Source organism: Sciurus vulgaris, assembly GCF_902686455.1.
Source record: "Sciurus vulgaris genome assembly, chromosome: 12".
Classification (NCBI taxonomy): Eukaryota; Metazoa; Chordata; class Mammalia; order Rodentia; family Sciuridae; genus Sciurus; species Sciurus vulgaris.
In genome coordinates this window covers 47949847-47968931 of record NC_136473.1, presented here as the reverse complement: position 1 = coordinate 47968931, position 19085 = coordinate 47949847, and the positions used below count along the sequence as shown (strand labels likewise).

The 19085-nt window shown below is 38.6% G+C and overlaps 1 protein-coding gene across 3 annotated transcripts in view; it reads left to right on the top strand.

The window, feature by feature from the left end:
* Nucleotides 1–2571: 2571 nt before the first annotated feature.
* Nucleotides 2572–19085, top strand: part of MCM10 (minichromosome maintenance 10 replication initiation factor) — a 30030-nt gene continuing 13516 nt past the window's right edge. The window contains exons 1-10 of one of the 3 annotated variants that reach the window (XM_079105988.1): nt 2572–2691; nt 4423–4506; nt 9242–9580; nt 10269–10373; nt 10548–10688; nt 12368–12551; nt 13754–13919; nt 15927–16094; nt 17737–17853; nt 18735–18934. In XM_079105988.1, the coding sequence (XP_078962114.1) occupies nt 4500–4506; nt 9242–9580; nt 10269–10373; nt 10548–10688; nt 12368–12551; nt 13754–13919; nt 15927–16094; nt 17737–17853; nt 18735–18934 (1427 nt within the window). In that variant the 5' untranslated portion in view covers nt 2572–2691; nt 4423–4499. Of the gene's footprint in view, nt 2692–2887; nt 2906–4001; nt 4507–9241; nt 9581–10268; nt 10374–10547; nt 10689–12367; nt 12552–13753; nt 13920–15926; nt 16095–17736; nt 17854–18734; nt 18935–19085 lie in introns of those variants that run through there. The other 2 variants (XM_079105990.1, XM_079105989.1) reach the window with 2 other exon arrangements.

Sequence of the window (19085 nt, the reverse complement as noted above, 5' to 3'; positions counted from 1 at the left end):
GGCTAGGATTACAGTTGTGCACCATCACACCCAAATAGAACTATTCACTTTCCTAACCATCTGACTGCTCCTGCTCAGTTTCTGTCTTTGGCTGCTCCTCTTTACCCCTGCTGCTTGCCCCTCAAATTCTTGTGCTCCCCAGGGTTCTGACCTTCTACACCTGAAGTTTTTAATCTGAGAGGTGTCTGTGGATGAACTTCAGGAAAATATGTGAACCCCTGAAAAGGTATGCAAAATCTTCAGAGTCTGAGTTTGTGCTTTCCAAAAGGAAAAAAAGAATCACTTTCAGTATTTTCTCAAAGGGGTCTGTGATCACACACCCCTCCAAAAAGATTAAGAACCCCTGCAATGTAGACTCTTTTAGATTTAATTTTTAAGTATTTTTTGATGATTTTTCAAAACTATTGTTTATGGGCCTCTGTTTTTATTCTAAGGAGATATCAACTTCTCCTGAGAACTCCAGACTGGAGATTAAGCTGGCTATTTTGCCTTTCTTAATCAGTATCTTTGATACATCTCATTCTGAAATTGAAAACTGAATCTCTTGTCTCCCCTAAACATGCTGTGTGTTCTTCCTGTGTCCCCCATTTCATTGCATTGCCTCAAAAAAACACCTCGTTGCATAAATCCAAAATCTATCAGTCATCCTCACCGTCTTTCTCTAATATCCCCACCTTCACTGGGTCTTGAATCTACTTTTTTTCTCAAAATCAATTCCATCTCTTTTCTCAAAATTGCCACTATGCTAAATCCAATAAGAATGACTTGATCCTTCTCTCCAAGAAGATTTGAGGGCTTAATATTGGTGCTGTTTCCTACTCCTTGCATGGAATGGGATGCAAAGAGGACCAGAAAGTCAAGGTTAGGAAAGAAACTTTAGGATACCAATCAGAATTGGTCAAGGAATTTCTACATGATGGCTAAAACTACATCAATAATGAACTTTTATAAGTAGATGAAGTTATACATTTAAACACCTTTTTCAATTTGATTTTTGTAATCTCTTTGAAGCCAGAATTTAAGACAGGCAGTTAGTGTAGATAGATGATCAGATTGGATCGAGGAAATGGAGGCAGGTTTGGATCCCTGAAGTTGGAGACCGCCCTGTGAGATTAGAATGTCAGTGTCTCCAGAGCCCCTTGATTACGATTACCTGCCTGTACTACCCCTCCCAAAAGGTTGCAGACAGGGAGTTGTTAGTTAATGCCCCCTGGGCTGCTACCTGCCTGGATCACTCCATTTGGCCCTTCCCCCTGCCCATCTGCTTCTCACTTATTGACCACCCCACTGCATCTCCTGGGCTGAATCACATATGCAGGAAGGAGAAAGATGAGGGGAGAGAGCAGGAGAACAAAGAAAGTAAAAGTCTATAAAAGGGGCAGTGTGCTTTCACTTCTTGGGATACCAGGGTATCAGCTAGGGCTCCTTCTCCCTCCCAGGAGAAGTCTGTTACTACTTTAAAATAAAACCTGTATATGCTTGCCTCAGCATGCTTCTCTAATGTTTACACTTTAACATTTGAGAAAGCAGAACTCGTCACCCATAACTGGCAATGTCATCTTCATTACTGTGAATTTTTCAGCATTCACAGTTCTCAATTCACATTCATTGCTCTCAGGTTGAGTTCATAAATGGTGCGTTAATACTCCATTAAGATACACGGGGTGGGGGGTGGAATCCATGTAGATGATGTCAGGACTGTTTTTCAGTCATCCTAAAGCTGGTTTTAATTGTTCTAAAATGAAGGTAGTTGCAGTGGACAGAATACCATCTTATATGAAATGCATTGGGGAACTACCATATCTGAATAGTTTTTCCTCAAGGGGAAAAACAAAAAAAGGCAAACGATCATTTGGTCCATTAAAAACTTGTGTGCTAGGAAGTCTTTGAACTTATGTAGAAGATAAGTTTGCACTTAGAAACTGTGTTCTTAATATTATGTACAAACACTATTAAAATGTAAATACACAAAGGTCTGAATTTACTACAGAATGTTCTGTGAAAAATATGGTCTGACAAGTTATTGTGAATTCTGACACTAGTTACAATTCTCAAAACCTGTGGACCCAGAACTAGGCTGGGAATAGTGGTTTGTGTGTCAAGGAATGTCATCTAGCCTTTCCCTCATTTTACAGATGGTGAAATGAAACCTAAAGATAAAAGTTATTGCAGCGGGGCAAGGAGGCGCAGGCCTGTAATCCCAGCAGCTCGGGAGGCTGAGGCAGGAGGATCGCGAGTTCAAGGCCAGCCTCAGCAAAAGTGAGGCGCTAAGCAATTCAGTGAGACCTTGTCTCTAAATAAAATACAAAATAGGATTGGGGACAATCCCTGGTACAAAAAACAACCCCCCCCCAAAAAAAAAAAAAAAAAAAACTGTAAGGGAAGACTTAAACATCCTGACGCTAGCGGGCGTCAGACGCTCTATTTTACTTAAAGCAGTACAGGATCCATTAAAGAACTCCGCGGAAGTCACGGAGCCCTCGAAGAGAGCGCCCGGTGACATGAGCCAATCAGATTGCTCTGCGTGGGGGCCGTGTTTCGCTCCCTTCCCTGGTATTCGCCTAGGAGAGTTCCAGCTCTCCAATCAGTACGGTGTCGCAGCCGCGTGCGTCTGACGTCAGAGCCAGGGGCTGGCCCGGGTTTTAATTTTGGCGGGTTCCGCGGCCGACTGGGACTTGTTGCTGGCGCCGGGTGAGAAGCGCGGGTTCTGGGCATGCGGTGACCCTCACGCGTCTGTGGGAGGATTTGGAGGCTTCTGAGGGTGAGAGGCGCAAAGCCGCGGGGGCTCGGGTGGGCGAGATCCGGGATCCGGCAGCCGCGGGGGCGATCTGCTGGGGCGGGCGCGCTAAGGCTGCGGCGCGGTGGGGAAGCGCCGGGGCGCGGGTTCTTCTACTTAAGAGATCAGGTGGGTATTTTAAGAGTAACTTTTAAAAATACTTGCCAAGTGAATGCCTTCTGAGTTTTATTCATTCATTGATTCGTTTCTTTGATTTCCTAGTCAGTTTTGAATGTGTACATATGCCGGCCTCCAGACAAATGATATGTCTCTTAGGAGGCTTGCGGTCTAAGGAGGATAATAGATAACAAACAAGTACGTGATGGTGGGTGACGTGCAGTAAGATAGAGGAAAGGGTCGGATGAGGCTTAGCAGATAGGCTGGTCTGGAAATACTTTTAAAACGAGTTAGGTGAGAATGAGGAGGAGCTCTGGCAGAGCTTTCCAGGCAAAAGTACCTGAGGTCTGAAAGCAGGCCGGTTTGGCTGGAGCATAGTTTGGGAGGTGGGTAGAGTTGGATGGGGTATACACATGGAAGAGATGAGGAAGTAGAAATGTAAAAGGTGAAACAGTATCCCTTGCCTCGCAGGCTTTGTAAATGTTATTGTAAGTGCAATGAAAAACCATTAAAGAATTTAAGTTAAGGGAATACTATGATCTTGTCTGTGTTCCTGAAAGATTACTAGGGAAAGATTACTGTGACTGTTGTATGGAGAATAGATTGTAGGGAGCAAAGAAACCAACACAGGAAACTAACACAGTAGTCCAGGCCGAAGATTGATGGTGGCGTATGTTAGGGTTTTGGCAGTGAGGTTGGAGAGAAGTGGAAGATTTGAGCAATAGTTTGGAGATAAAACCCATAGTACTTGTGGAATGGCCCTGGATATGAGAGTGAGTGAGTTTGGTCTGAGAGAAGACAGGGGCTGGTTATAGAAATGAACCAAGACAGTTTGTGCCTAATTCTCCAGTGGATTTTCTGGTGAATAACACCCTATAAGATGCATGATGGGGGTCCATGAAAATGTTTGTTGAAAAAATAAAAAGAAAGCACCATAATCAATACCTTGACATTGCTCTTGTGAAAATCACACATATTATAGAGCACATGTAAGTTAAATCTAAATAACCTTGCAATTTAATAAGTCACTTTGAATGAAAAGAGGAGAACACACAGAATGATTTATTTTTGTCTTAAAAAACTCTTCTATGTTTACCTAACTTGTATTGAATTAAAATTCTGACAAAGGCTGGAACTAAGTAGTTATACACTAAGCTACTATGGATAAAGTCAACATCATAGGCATTATCATAAATAAAATAGGATACCAGCCCTAATATTTAGACCAGTTTCAATAATTCTTATTCATAATTTGTCTCATTTCTAGCACTTGTTATTGTGCAAACTACTGTGCATTTCACTAGTGTGTGATTTCTGTAATCATAGTGTGAAGACAAGTAAAAGAAGATTGTCTACGTGTAAGGAGGAAATAGTGTTGGCTGTGGGTAGAGAAAAGATGAGAAATTGTCAGGTTCTAGATGGATTCTAAGGCTATAGCCTATAGGATTTTTTTGGATCCTGGATTTGTTGGGTATACATTGTTAGACCAAAAAGAATCAAGAGTGACTTCTTGTGTTGATTTCACACAGTCAAGATTCTACAGTACTCATCCTCCTGACCATCTAATCCTCCTTCAGTTCCTGGTCACAACCGTTCTCTTGATAGCATGGATGGTAAGCCTTGTTATTTTCTTAATTTCTCTTTGTTTCATGGAAAAAACACCTTTTCGTGCATGGACTTGTTATTCATTCTACTTGCAAAATACTGAAAATGCTTTCTCACCCTGAGATACTATTTCAGTGGTTCAAAAGAGATTTCATTTCAGTCACTGAATGTTAATTTGTTTTCATCAGGTGAGTTTTTTCCTTTCTGGCAACTGTGATAGTCTTTCATAACACCACTAGCCGGCATGTACTTAAAATGTGCCAATCATTTGCTAAGATCCTTACAAGTATTAACTGGCTTAATCTTCACAGCCACTGTATTTCCTAGACAAGAAGTTGGGGATGTTTAGTAACTTGTCACAGGTCAAACTGTCGGATCAGGGATTTGAACCAGGCAGTCTGACTTCAGAGCTCACATTAGATGTAGAAATATGTTGAAGTAGTTTTAGTCTTAGTCTAGCTCTGACTTAAATTCTTACGGTCTTCTGTTTTTTGTGGAGATGATGGGGGGTGCCAGGGATTGAACCCAGAGGTGCTTAACCACTGAGCCACATTCCCAGCTGCCACCCCCACCCCCAGGACAGCATCTCCCAAAGTTAAAACTTCTTAACAGTCTTTCTTGTTGTTGTTGTTTCTGCACTGGGGATTGAACCCAGTTTCTCATATACTAGGCAAGCACTCTACCACTGAGCTACATCCCCAACTCTTAGTAGTCTTACCTAATTTTCATTTTTTCATGGATGTGTGCATAATACTTATCAGTAAAGAGATGTTTCTCTTATTTGCAAAGCTCAGCCTGAGCAGCAGAAAAATGTGCTGATTGTAAAGGGACCTTGACAAATAAAATGCATTATTTTTCTGGTTGCATATTTGAGGTCATTGTCTGAAACTGGATTTTTTTTTTAAAAAATTCAAGTTTATTATACTTTGCTCTTTAAGGGAAAAAAAAATTAAAACCAAATATTGACGTTCATTACCCTGTGATATACATGAAACTTATTGCATTATATAATGATAGTTTCTTGTTTCCTAAAATCACCAAATTGCCTGTAGGATAGTTTATGTAATATAAACCATAACTATGAGATGGACACAAAATAAGAGGTGCTTGGATATGTACTAAGAAATCATAGTATCTAGTAGGAAAAACTAATTTGGTTGACATGACTTCACAATTTGGCCAACACAGAGGAAATAAAGAGTTTACTGGTACTAGGGATACCCTGTTGAACATTGTTCCTATTTACATTTTCTTTGAGGGAGTAAGATAATAACAAATTAAAAGTTAAAAACAACAACAGCAAACTATCTTACCAAGTAGTTGGTAATATGATAGTCGTGAGAATGACTTTGTCTGCTGATACGAATGCTTGGAAGAAAAAGAAAAGTTGTTGATGTAGGACAATTGGTAGTTGTAGAGTGAAGTTCTTGAGAGGCTGAGGGAAGGAGATCCAGTAAATAATTGGAAAAATTAGTTATAAATAGGACTGGACACTTTATGTATTGTCATAGGAGGGTAAGCCGAGAACATAGTTCAGATTTGGTAGTGAGAAATGAGGAAGCCTGTTACTTCTTTTTAATCTGTAAAATATAAATCAAGGTCATCAGCCAAGAGTAAAGAGAGATGGGGCATAGGAGGTTTGAGGAAAGGCTATGTGAAGAAGAGAATAGGAAAGGAAATATATCGGGGAAGCATTTCTTAAGCATTGTTGAAGGTCTTTGTTATCAGTGGCATAAATTTAAAGGTAGGCCAATTGGCATGGTAGCATGCCTTTTTTTTTTTTTTTTTTTTTTTGTGGTACTGGGGTTTGAACTCAGGGACACTCAACCACTAAGCCTCATTCCCAGCCCCTTTTTATATTTTATTAGAGATAGGGTCTCACTGAGTTGCTTTGTGCCTGGCTTTTGTTGAGATTGGCTTTAAATTTGTGATTCTCCAGCTGGGATTACAGGTGTGTGCCACTGTGCCTGGAGATAGCATGTCTTTTTCCAGTAACGTTGACCAGGTGGGGTGCTGGCATGGAGGTGGTAGTTGGTTGGACTTACTCATGGTTAGGATTTTGTCAGGGAACTTGAGAACATGTGAGAGAAGCATGGGAGTTAAGAATCTTCAGAAGCTAAGAATGTAGCCCACTGGGAGCACTTGCCTAGGATGCACCAGGCCCTGGGTTCATCTTCTGTACTGCAAAAAAGAAATGAAAAGAAAGAAAAGTCTTTGAAACCATGACCCTAATGATGGAACATGGATCCAAAGTGAGGATAGGAGGGGCAGGGGATGATGGATATGAAAAGCATTGAAGGAAGGTCTTAATCTTGAAGAAATGTTGGATGGGAATACTGGAGTGAGGAGATATACTGTGATGACAAGGAATGACTTTGGAAGTATGGTGTCTTAGACAGGGTAGAGAACAAGATCATTGAAGATGAGAAGGTAAGAGACCAAGATATCAGTTGGATCATCCTTATGGATGTTGACATGCCAGAGAGTGGTGATAGCAGGAGAGATGGAGTCGAAGACTGGGGGTCATGCATGAAAGAGGTCAGTAGATGGCAGCACCCATCAGGGTTCTTAATGGCAAAATCCAATGTGAACTTCAGAGAAGCTGCAGTCTTAAAGAAGGGTAAATGGTTCCAAAGAGACAGTGATAGTCAGAACCCTGACATGGATCAACAATTATCTATTGCATGCCTAGTATATGTGAAATAGTACACTGGACATCACAGCGCAAGGTATCAATGTTAAATAACTTCCACTCAAAAGGGCTGCAGGGACAGCCAGATTTCTGTTGTAAGAATCATTGAAGATATAGGGAAGCTTGCCAGTAGTCATTTCTGAATTCTGAAAAGCAAATCCCAAGGACTTGAGAGCAAGGAAGCAGGAAGATTGGATCAGCATAACATGTCCCATCATATGCGACATGATGGGATTAGCCCTGGTAATCTCATGACAGAAAGTGGGTTCAAGGTGAAGAGTACGGTAGCATTTTCCCTTATGACTTCCAGTGGTGTGGGCCAAGCCCCCTTCTGGGATGTACTGTCTTTGGCAGCTAGAAATGAGAGGTAGGAGAGGCTTCTCTGCTTGGATGTAGGGATGTTGCAATTTCTCTGAAGCACAGGGAACTAGGATTGCCTCTCTTCTCGTGCTGCATGCTGCAGTCTTGGAGTCTTTGTTGACTAAGCAATTCAAACTAATTTTTATATAACATCTAACTCTTAACCATTAGGCTTGTCAGAACATTCTAGGGCATAAGTCTAGCTCTTTACTCTTTCTATCTGCTACAGGAGTGTAGAGTGGGTAGAAGGAGTTGGTTTGTAGATCTAGAGACCTCCTTACTAACCCAGGCTGCCACACTGACCTGTCTCCTATGAACCGGAACAAACTCCTACCAACTCAAACTCCAGCCCTTATCTTTCAAATGAGGACAGTGGGTCAGATATCCTTAACATTTGTAAATACCTCTGATTTTCTGAAGGCATAGTGCCCAAATATAGGGAAGAGGGAATGAGCAAAAAAATAAATTAAGAAAGAAGAAATATAACTGACTAATAATCATAAAGGATATTCTTAACCTCGCCAGTAATCCAGGAACTGCCAACCAAAAGAGTGAGATAATTTTTAAATATCTTTGAAAAAACAATTTCAAGATACTGGTATCCTTCCACTTTGAGAACAGTTTAGCAGCATTTAGCAAAATAGGAAATGTACATTCCCAACAATCCAGGAATTCACTTCCAAGACATTCCCAAGAAACACTCATGTGCAAGAAGATGTATATATGATTGCAGCATATTTAGTAGTGAAAAAATTGGGAATAACCTAATGTTGTTTATTGCCAAATGGATTAATAAAATGTGATGTAGTCTTACTATAGAATATGGTACAAAAAGTAAAAGAAATAAACTAGAACTATTTTGATTTGGTTTAGTTTTATAAGTAATATAGAATGACCAATGAATACAGAGTAATAAATACAGTGTGAAATGTTTATGTAACCTTTTTTTTTTTGGTGTTGCTGGGGATTGAACCCAGGGCCTTGTGCTTGCGAGGCAGGCACTCTACCAACTAAGCTATATCCCCAGCCCTATGTAACTATTTTTAAGACAACAGTATTATGTACTGACTATTACTACCTCTGTATTTATGTAAAAGTATGAAAATGGGCCAGAATGATACCTCAGATTTATGAAAGTGATTGCTGCGGGGAGTGGTAAGAAATTGGGATGAGATCTGGCTTGATAGATCTCTGCTAAATGTTACCTGAAGACCAGAAAAAATGTTAGTGATGACTAATTCTGAGCCATGAGACTTGAATACTTTTAGTATACTTTTCTATATTAAAATAAAAAAAAAACTCAAATAGTTAAAAAGTGAGGGAGCATACACAGCTAAGGCCTAAATCTATTTTTAATGTTTTTCAGTTATTCTCTTGTTGGTTGAATCTCATTAATGTTGTCATGCAGAAAGTTGTCTCATTAATTAAAGTAGCACAGGTTAAAAAGATCTAGCCCAGTGCCTGGGCCACTCTAGTCATTAAGCAGTTCCTGGTCCTTTCTCTCTTAGCCTTGTGCCTTCTAAGAAGTACCTGAGGCCAGGAAAGATAGATACAAGGAGAATAACAATATATCAGGCAAAATGGTGAATCTGTAGATTGATTTTAATAGTTTTGTTCATGTTGGATGTTTAACTATGCTTGTCATTAGCAGATTTCAGGTAGGCTTAATTTTCCTCCTTTATTTCCTCTAGTGGAGGAAGATGATTTGTCTTTGCTGACAGCTCTGCTGGAGGAGAATGAGTCAGCCTTGGCTTGTGATTCTGAAGAAACTAACTACTCGCCCCAGGAAGATGGTAAACCTGACACCTTTGACGAACTCTTTGATGCTGATGGCGATGATGAATCGTACACAGAAGAGGCTGATGATGAAGTGGGAAAGACAGAAGACCAGAAAGAAAATTTGGCTACTCTCTTTGGGGACATGGGGGACTTAACAGATGAGGAAAAAGTTCCTACATTGCAATCAACTGAAAACAAGGTCCTCCTGGCTCCTGCACCTAGTCAAGAGAAAACCAATCAGGAGTTACAAGGTGCTCTAACCATTTGTCAATAGACTTCAAGACCTTAAAACTGATAGTTTTTATCAAAATAGTTGCTGATTCAAGGGTAGAGATAAATGACTTTGTAAAAACTAAAAATTTTTTGAGTTGGTAGATAAGACAATCAAGGTCGACATTTGAGCATCCACAAGCCTCCTTGGATCATTGTCATACAGCCATAATTGATCTCCCAGAATGCCTCTTTTCGTGCTTATTACAGAATAATGGTTTATGTTCATTGAAGCCAGGGATGAGGCTACAAAGCTACCACACATTCTATGTAAGGAGGCTGTTCCCAAACAGAAACTTTGAGGCATAGTTTTAAGTCATAGTACAGTTCTGTGACTGTCTCTTCTAATACAGGTGCTAGCACTATTATGTTAATTGTGATGTTTCAACTTAAAAGATAAATATAATTATTTCTTTGCTCCTGAAAATTAAATATACATGTGCATCAATGATAGCTGTAGTGCGGATTCTTAACTAACTTAGGTATGAGAGTCTTGTTTGCTAGAAACGAAAAGTTTATTTCTACGAGGGATCTCTTTGAAGTAAAAATTAAGCATGAAGTTTGTGTGATTATATTGTGAGTCTCAAGGTTTTGGGGTGGGAGCCAGCATTTTTGTCATGTATCCATTGTCTCCTACCTTGTTCTTAAACCTATGCTTTTCTTTCCTAGATGAATTAAAGAAGTTGCAAGAACAGATGAAGTCCTTACAGGAACAGCTAAAAGCGGCATCACTTAAACAGCCTGCAAATCCAGTCCTTCTGCCTAAATCCCCTGGTAATAAGACTAATTCTGAAAAAAAAAAAAAAAAAAAAAAAAAAGACTAATTCTGATAATAGTGTGCATTCCTGTCTTTAAGAAATTGTAACATTATCCTTTGAATTCAACTCCTAGTAAAACAATCTTTGAAACCCTTCCTAAATTGGTTTTTCTAATTTATTTTTAATCAAGAAAGTAAGCCTCCACGACCCCCTCTTAAGGAGAAGAAAGTTCAGAGAATTCAGGAATCAACATGCTTTTCTGCAGAACTTGATGTTCCTGCCCTACCAAGAACCAAGCGGGTAGCTCGGACACCAAAGACTTCTCCTGCAGGTGTGGTGCTGAAGTCCTCACTGGTTGCCACTGCTCTGGCTCTGCTTAAAATGTATTTTGGCATTGTTTGTGTGTGTGTGTGCGCGCGCCCCTATGTGCCTGTCTGTCTATCTATCTGTCTTTTGGTCTGTCTTATTTCCCCATTGAGAAAAGTAAGTTTCTTGGGAATGGAAACTACATGATGTTTTGTGATCTTCCTGTACATCTCAAAGTACTTAGAAAACTCTTAGGTATGCAGTAAATGTTTACTAAATATTAATAGGTTGAATTATTTTAACCCTGTAGTCTTAAAGTTGCAGTTTGAACTGAAGTAGGTATAACCTGTGGATTGAGTTTTCATGCTGGGAATCTAGAGATTTAATCTTCAGGCTTGTGGGATTAAGGCATATATGCCCTTACAGTGGTAAAGTTTTATTTGAAATCAGGTTGTATTAAGCCAGTGTTCATTCTTTAGGGAGGAAAACGTCTTTGCTAGTAGTATAGAATGGTAATCAAATACACAAACACACACACACACACAAAACAAAAATGAAAAGAATTTATAAACCCTATAGTGATTTTGTTTTATTGCTTCAGTTGCCCAGAGTGATTATTCTTCAAAAGACTTGAGACAAAATGGTCTGGAGATAAGGTAGCATAAATGAAGCAGCATTTATTGGCCACGTGTGTTCAAAAAAGCCCTTTTAAATAGCTTTGACCTGTGATATGGTAGTGGAGAATAGCTGCAACCTTTGAGTGTTCTTAAATATTTGATAGCAAGTTCTATATTCAAGTTATTCATTCATGAAAATTGTCCATTCCTTTGAGACATTTGGCATTACTAAGGTGTTTCATTAGACAGTTTTCAAAGGTTTGTTTTGAGGAGGTAGGACATGGACTTGGATTCTGAGTTCTAAAGTTGTAGGGTTGTCCTGAACTCTTAGCTTAGGAGCAATAATCCAAAGTCCCTTTGACACAGTCTTATAAATAAGGGAAATTTCATTATGGAAAATACCCAAGCTTTCTGATCTTTGGGAGCATTATAAAAACTTCCATAATATAAAAAGTAACCACATCAGGGATATTTAATGCTAATAATTATCAGAATATCCTGGTCCCCCTTTTTCTCCCCTATCCTGCAAATGCAGTGAAATGGAATGAAATGAAATGAAACAAGAAAGAAAGCCAAAAAGGGAATTAACTTTAGATATGTCCAAGTTAGAATTTGATCTGTGCACAGTTCTTCTCTAATTATTCATTCCTAAAGGAAGGCTTTCACTCCTGTATGGAGTCTCCTGAAATCTTGTATATGGTGAACACTCAATAAGTATCATTGGGTAGAGTCATGGTGTTTTAGAACCACACATTCTAATACGGTAGACACCATCCACATGGATCTATTTAAATTTAAATTAGAAACTTATTTCCCTAAAAGCACCAGTCACATTTTAAGTAATCTGTGGCTACATGTAACTGGTGGCTACCATAGCATTGGACAACGCTAATATAAAACATTTCCTTCTTCACCTTGAGTTCTGTTGGTCTGTTCTGCAGAGATTTTGAGGGTAGGTTAGAAATGATCTTGTGGGCTTCATTTTCTTCTGTTGAGATTTGACTTTTGCATTAGTTGATTTAAAAAGAAACTATAAAAACAAATTTTGCATTCATCCACATGGTGCTCTTTTCACTGAATTCTTCAGGTAACTTTCTAGAGGCCAAGAGCTCATTTTCAAGGATGACATGTGCACCCTCCCAACCACTCCAAAATGTTCCTGGGAACAAAACCAGTGGGATGACTAGAGTCCAGAGCTTGGGGACACCAGAGAATTCTGGGGCACCAACTCAGCAAGTCTCTGTGGAAGCCTTCTCTGGCTTGCGACTCAGGTCAGTATGTGTAACAATACTCTTATTCTCTTTATTTGCACCACTAGGAGACTCTTCTTCCTCTCAGAAGACAGACTTTTGGAAGTAGCATGTCTGTGCAGCAGATTGACAGAATACCAATGGCTCTTGAACTGTACAAAACTTGGCAATAAGATTGACAGTAGCACTGAGTTTGACTTAGGACAGTGACATATGAAATGTTTAAGGATGATTTATTCTTGTCTTCATGACGAATAAAGAATATTTATCTGTTAAGAAGAAAATGGGAAAAATAGTAGCACATTTAATCAGAAATTGACAGGTGGAAACAGGGATATTCGCTGTTTTAAGGTTTTTTTCCCATCTTTATTTAGGTATAATTTAGTCTACTTTTAAATTTTTGCAGCATGGGGGATTATAGATTTTTTAAAAAATATATAAGGATATATAGGCAAATGAGAATAGTAGTGTCCTACATGAATATACAGTCTTATCAGAGATAGAATAGATGTTCACATTCTACTGGAGAAGAACAGTTTGAAAATTCACCAGATTTTGACTAGTGATTAGGAATAAGAATATATTCATCAAGCCGGGCATGGTGGTGCACACCTGTAATCCCAGCTACTTTGGGAGGCTGAGGCAAGAGGAAATAGAGTTCAAAGTCCACTTCAGCAACTTTGTGAGGTCCTAAGCAACTTAGCAAGACCCTGTCTCTAAATAAAATATAAAATAGAGCTAAGATATGGCTCAATGGTTAAGCACCCCTGGGTTCAATCCTCAGTACCAAAAAACATAATATATTCATCAAAGGTGTATTGTTATGAGAATGTTTGCTTTAGAAAAGTCTAATTGGAAATGGTAGAGCCTGTGAAATTCTTGCAGAATTGATGAACTTTAAATATCAATTCAGTTTTATAAAAATTTAAAAAAGAATATTATAACATGTTGTAACTTATCAGCAATTAAAGGATTTGTGGTTTTTCTTATATTCTTTGTAAATCCCAGATCTATATTTGTGGAAAAGCAAACCTCACTTTAAAAATTAATCTGACTTTCATTTATCTGCTATAAAAATGTATGCCTTGTCCATACTATATAACTTAGCCCCTTGAGGAACTATAGAGGTTTCTGCCCATAACACCTCCTCTTATCACCTGGTAAGGTGCCAGATAATCTCTTATTAGAATTATAATCTATAAATTGCTGGTTTCTTGATTTAGGCGACCTCGAGTATCCTCCACAGAAATGAACAAGAAAATGACTGGCCGGAAATTGATCAGACTGTCTCAGATAAAGGAAAAGATGGCAAGTGAGAAACTGGAAGAAATGGACTGGGTGACATTTGGGGTTATAGTGAAGAAAGTCACTCCACAGAGTACTAACAATGTAAGCCACGTTACTGATTTCTGAACTGCTTCATTGAAAACTGATAGTGGAACTTACATTCTTAATTTTTTATTTGTCAATATTTCACTTTGAAATATCTTCTAGTTCACCATCCTTGGGTTAGTGCAGAGGGGAATTATGTAAAGAATGCCCTATTTTAAAACACTAGTTGTACAGGTTTCTTGGGCTTTTCATTGTCTAAATCATTCTCATTGTATTTTATACATGTAGACATCCATGTGACACTGTAATCCTTCCTGTGGAAGAGCGAGGGGCAGGTAATCAGGGAAGCTGAGTTCACAGATCTTTTGGAAATCCCTGTAAATGCAAAGTATCAATCACAAAAGTGCTGAAATCTCTGACCTATGCCAACACAATGTGGTATCTTTAATTTGGTGGCTATTCCAAAAGATCTCCCAAGTTTCAAAACTGCAGTTGACTGAGGCATAGTGGGGGAAAGCTCTGTGACCTGGCAAGGCAGAAAACCTGGGTTCTAAGCTTTGTTCTCCCTTATAATAGTGGTAAATCCTCAGGTTGACTCTTAATCTTTCTTGAAAGACCTCCATTTCCTTATCCATAAAACAAAAACAGACTTTGGTTATATTGAAAATCCCTTCCAGCTCTAAAATACTGTGATTAATCAAGCTTAACCCATTATTATTTTCCAATTTAGATTTTTCAACCATGGATTTTTCATAAAATCTGATACTAAGACTGATCTTTAGATTAGTGTACCCTGTTACTATTGGGATAAAAATGAACAAATCTGGTTTTCATTTAATTAAGTTCTTAATTGTTTCACACTGGTTATGATGACATTGAAATAGTAGGTGTGAAAGTTTATCTCAGCTCTTCCAAGAAAGGCACTGCATGAACCCATGAAAAAATGATTATAATGCTCATAGTCCAGGCACTAGCTCACCACAGCCTACAACCATACCCATCCTGGGATGCCCCCGTTCAAATTGTTTGAGTCAGTGTTATTCAAACAGTTCTGGCTTTTTTTTTTTTTTTTCAAATCTGTCTTTGGAGGTTATTCATGTTATAAGTGATCTGCATTTTGAATTGTATTTCTCTAAATATTTAATAATGCTTCCGAAATTTTATAAAGCTCAGCCAATTTACTTTAACCAGTTTCCCAGGTTTTCAGTTCTTGAATATTTCAATGAAATTGACACAGAGGTATTAAAATAGGTTGGAAATCATAATCTAGAGCTTATTATACAATTTATTATCATTAATAATGTTAATTATGTCAATAATATTAATGGATATTATCACCAATTATTCACCTTTTCTTAAAAGAATGATTCTCCAAAAACATATTTATTTCAAAGTTGCTGTGATATATTTGTTGCTCAATTTAGATTTTTTAGGTGTTCCATAAATGGGACAATGGGCATAATAGATTAAGTGATCCTTTTTTTCTTTTAAGCCAAACAGAGATTTAGTAGCATATAGCAGAACCCTCTTTATTATTGCTAACACTATAATTAATGAGTGATAAGTAATAGTTAATAGTTACCAAATTGTTTACATAGTATCAGTTGATATCAGTAAGTTATTAAATGGTAACACTGTAGCTTCGTGTCCTCTTAATGATGTGTGATGCGGGGGACTAGACAGTGCTGGCCCACTGCATAGGATTAACAGACATTTGATAATTGTATTTTTAGGGTTCATTGTATTTATATATTTTCCTACAATAAAACACTTGAACTATTGGGGCCAGTGGCATACACCTGTAATCCCAGCAGCTCTGAAAGCTGAGGCAGGAGGGTTGCAAGTTCAAAGCCAACCTCAGTAACTTAGTGAGGCCCTAAGCAACTTAGTGAGACTTGTCTCTAAATAAAATATATAAAAGGGCTGAGGATGTGGCTCAGTGGTTGAGCATCCCTGGGTTCAATCCCTGGTACCAAAAAAAGTGCTTTAGCACTTGAACCATAAAAGAGACAGTGTTACCAACATTTCAAAAACTATTAAAAATAGAATAAAAATTCTTTCCAGGGGAAAACATTTAGCATCTGGCGACTGAATGATCTTCGTGACCTGACACGATATGTGTCATTATTCTTGTTTGGAGAAGTTCACAAAGCACTCTGGAAAACAGAGCAAGGCACTGTCATAGGATTACTAAATGCTAACCCCATGAAGCCCAAGGATGGTTCAGAGGAGGTAAGAACCTGTGATTAGATTGAGTGATTGTCTTTACAATTTAGCTGAGTTTTACCAAAAATGTTTGTATTGGTCTACCACCAAAAAATGAGTCATGCTTTTATATTTTTGTCTCCATTATTCTGGTGTTTGTTCATCATCCACCAGTATTCTGAATTTCTGCCTACTTCAAAGTGTTTTGTAACAGCTACCTTTGCTACATCTTTTCAGATTAGTTCCAAGGTTCCTGGAGTTTTTTGAACTCTCATGCTCAGGTTTCCTTAGATCCCTTATATAAATTTTCATGGTAGCCTCAAGGAATTTTGCTCCATTAGTTATTACAGTCATAGCTGCAGTTTAGAATCCAAGCTTCTTCTCAAGCCATATTAGACTTTTTGATACCATCCTCTGCTTCTCTAATAAATTACAAATCTAGATTCAGTGTGAATAGCACCAGGCAGTTTCTTTACCCTTGTCCAATAAGCTTTGCTTTCTTGTTGTCAGATTAATTTCAGAAGTGAGGGGGGAAAAAGTTATTTTACTCCCTTTTTTCACCTAAGAACAGCATCAAATCTTTATTTGTTAGGAATGTGTTTGGCTATAGATAATAGGAAAATTTCACTGTAGTTTCTTTTTAACAATAAATGGTGGGGTTTGTTTTTCTTACATGATAAAAAATCCAAACATGGGCAGTATAGTAATGTCATGACCATGACCCTGTGAGTCCCTCTGACTTGTCCCCCTTAGTTATAAGATGACTAAAGCTCCAGTCATCACTGTGGAACAGAATACTGTGCCAGGTACCGTTCCCAGCAGAGGACTCAAAACACCTTGCCAATTTCTGCTAAAATTTTAGACCAGGCAGGAGGCTTTGCACAAACCTGCCTGCCAGAGTTTGAATCCCTTGATGCAGAATGCTTTCACAAGCCAGGCAAAGTAACTTTATTACTCAACAGGTACGTCCAAAAATCAATGGAAGCCCAACAAGACTTGGGAAAACAGGGTGGGTGGAATCTTGTCTGCTCATGCCTCAATGCACACCATAGCTAAATTTTCCGAAAGCACCCTACTCTAGACTGTATAACACACTAAGCTCAAGTATTATAGGACATCCTGGTTTAGTTGGGTTGAAAGCAAGATCTAAGCTGTTCAGGATAATTCCTCTTTATATCAGGATCTTGTGTTCCTAATACATTCTGCCTGAGGATTGCAAGCAAGAAGGGAGAAAACTGGGTTTTCCTCCTACAATCATATCACCATTCAAGGCAGCAAATGAAGAGGAAAGGTAAACAAGGCACTATCTCCTACTGGGAAAGCAAGGGCTTTCCTATCAATTCCTGCTTAAGTCTCATTGGCTAAAATGGTCTCATGACCATTGCTAGCTATAAGAAATGCTGGGAAAGCAAAATAGGATCCATTTTCTGAGACTGAGCTTTTGACCAGTCCAAGTTAAAAAACAATTCTGATAGCCAAGAGGAAGGAAGAAATCATTACTGGGAAGAAAGCTGAATGTCTCCTCACTCCCATTTCTAAATCTCTTATAGAGCCCCAACTTTAAACTCCTTTGGACCAGCAAAGCCTTAAATCAGTGCCAGCCATCCTTGTTACTGAGAGACCCTGCCTTTGTCTGCCTTTAACTCCTACCCTGCCTTTTTTTCTTTAGGTATGCTTGTCTATTGATCATCCTCAGAAGGTCTTAATTATGGGTGAAGCTCTTGACTTGGGAACATGTAAAGCCAAGAAGAAGAATGGAGAGCCTTGTACACAGACTGTTAATTTGGTTGGTTTCAATTTGTTGATTTTGATGGTTTCTGCTAGAGAAAAGTGATTGGGATTAAGAGTTTTAGGTATATTAGCTGTAATGATTAAATTGGAACTGAGTTTCCTACTTACCAGGAATAGTCAAAAATGAGAAAGTGAAATGTGTGGTTAATAATTTTCAGTTTAAAAAGCTAAGGCAGGGAGGTTTCAACTGCCAACTAAGTATAAGAAAGAATTTTAGTGTGCTTTAAATTCTTTGTAGTTCAGAGATCAAACACAATGATGAAACACACCAAGAACCTTATTTTAGCCTATACTCTAATATAACTTACTTATGGCTCTTTTAAGAAAACAAAAATAGCTTTGTTGAGATGTAATTCATATACCATACAGTTCACCCTTTTAAATATGCAATCAGTAATTTTTTAATGTATTCATAAAATTGTGCAACCATCACTGCTATATATTTTCATAATACTTTCTTTACCTCAAAAAGAAACCCATACCCATGAGCCCCTGGTAGGTACCTGTCTACTTTCTGTCTCTGCCTTTGCCTGTTTTAAGTATTTCACAGAATGGGATTGCAGATTGTGACCTTTTGTGACTGATTTCTTCTGCTTACCACATTTTTAAGTTTCACCCATGTAATATTTATCAACACTTCATTCCTTTTTATGGTTAAATAATATTCCCTTGCATAGACAGACTGCATTTTGTTTATCCATTCTTCAGTTGACTGACATTTGAGTTGTTTCTGTATTTGTCTGATATGAATAATGCTGCTCTAAACATTTAGGGGACTCTGCACGTAGACTGTGTTGTGAGGCTGGGAAAGAGACTGCAACTCCCCGCAGCTCCTAAGGCTGCAACCCTAGTCCTCACAGCTGTTCTTCTTTGCAGAACGACTGTGAGTACTGTCAGTATCACATCCAGGCTCAGTACAAGAAGCTCAGTGCAAAGCGAGCTGATTTGCAATCCACCTTCTCCGGAGGTCGTATTCCAAAGAAATTTGCGCGCAAAGGTGCCAGCCTTAAAGAGCGGCTGTGTCAAGATGGCTTTTACTACGGAGGAGTTTCTTCTGCATCCTATGCAGCTTCCATGTAAGACATTCTCAGGGCTTCTTTGGGGGCAAGGGTTTTGTTTGTTTCCTAAGAGTAAACCCAAAGTTGGGTTTTCTGTAACTGTTGTCGGATACTTGTCCAGGTTTTATCTTTCATAGTTTACTGCCTGCAATGTGGTAGACAAGGACTT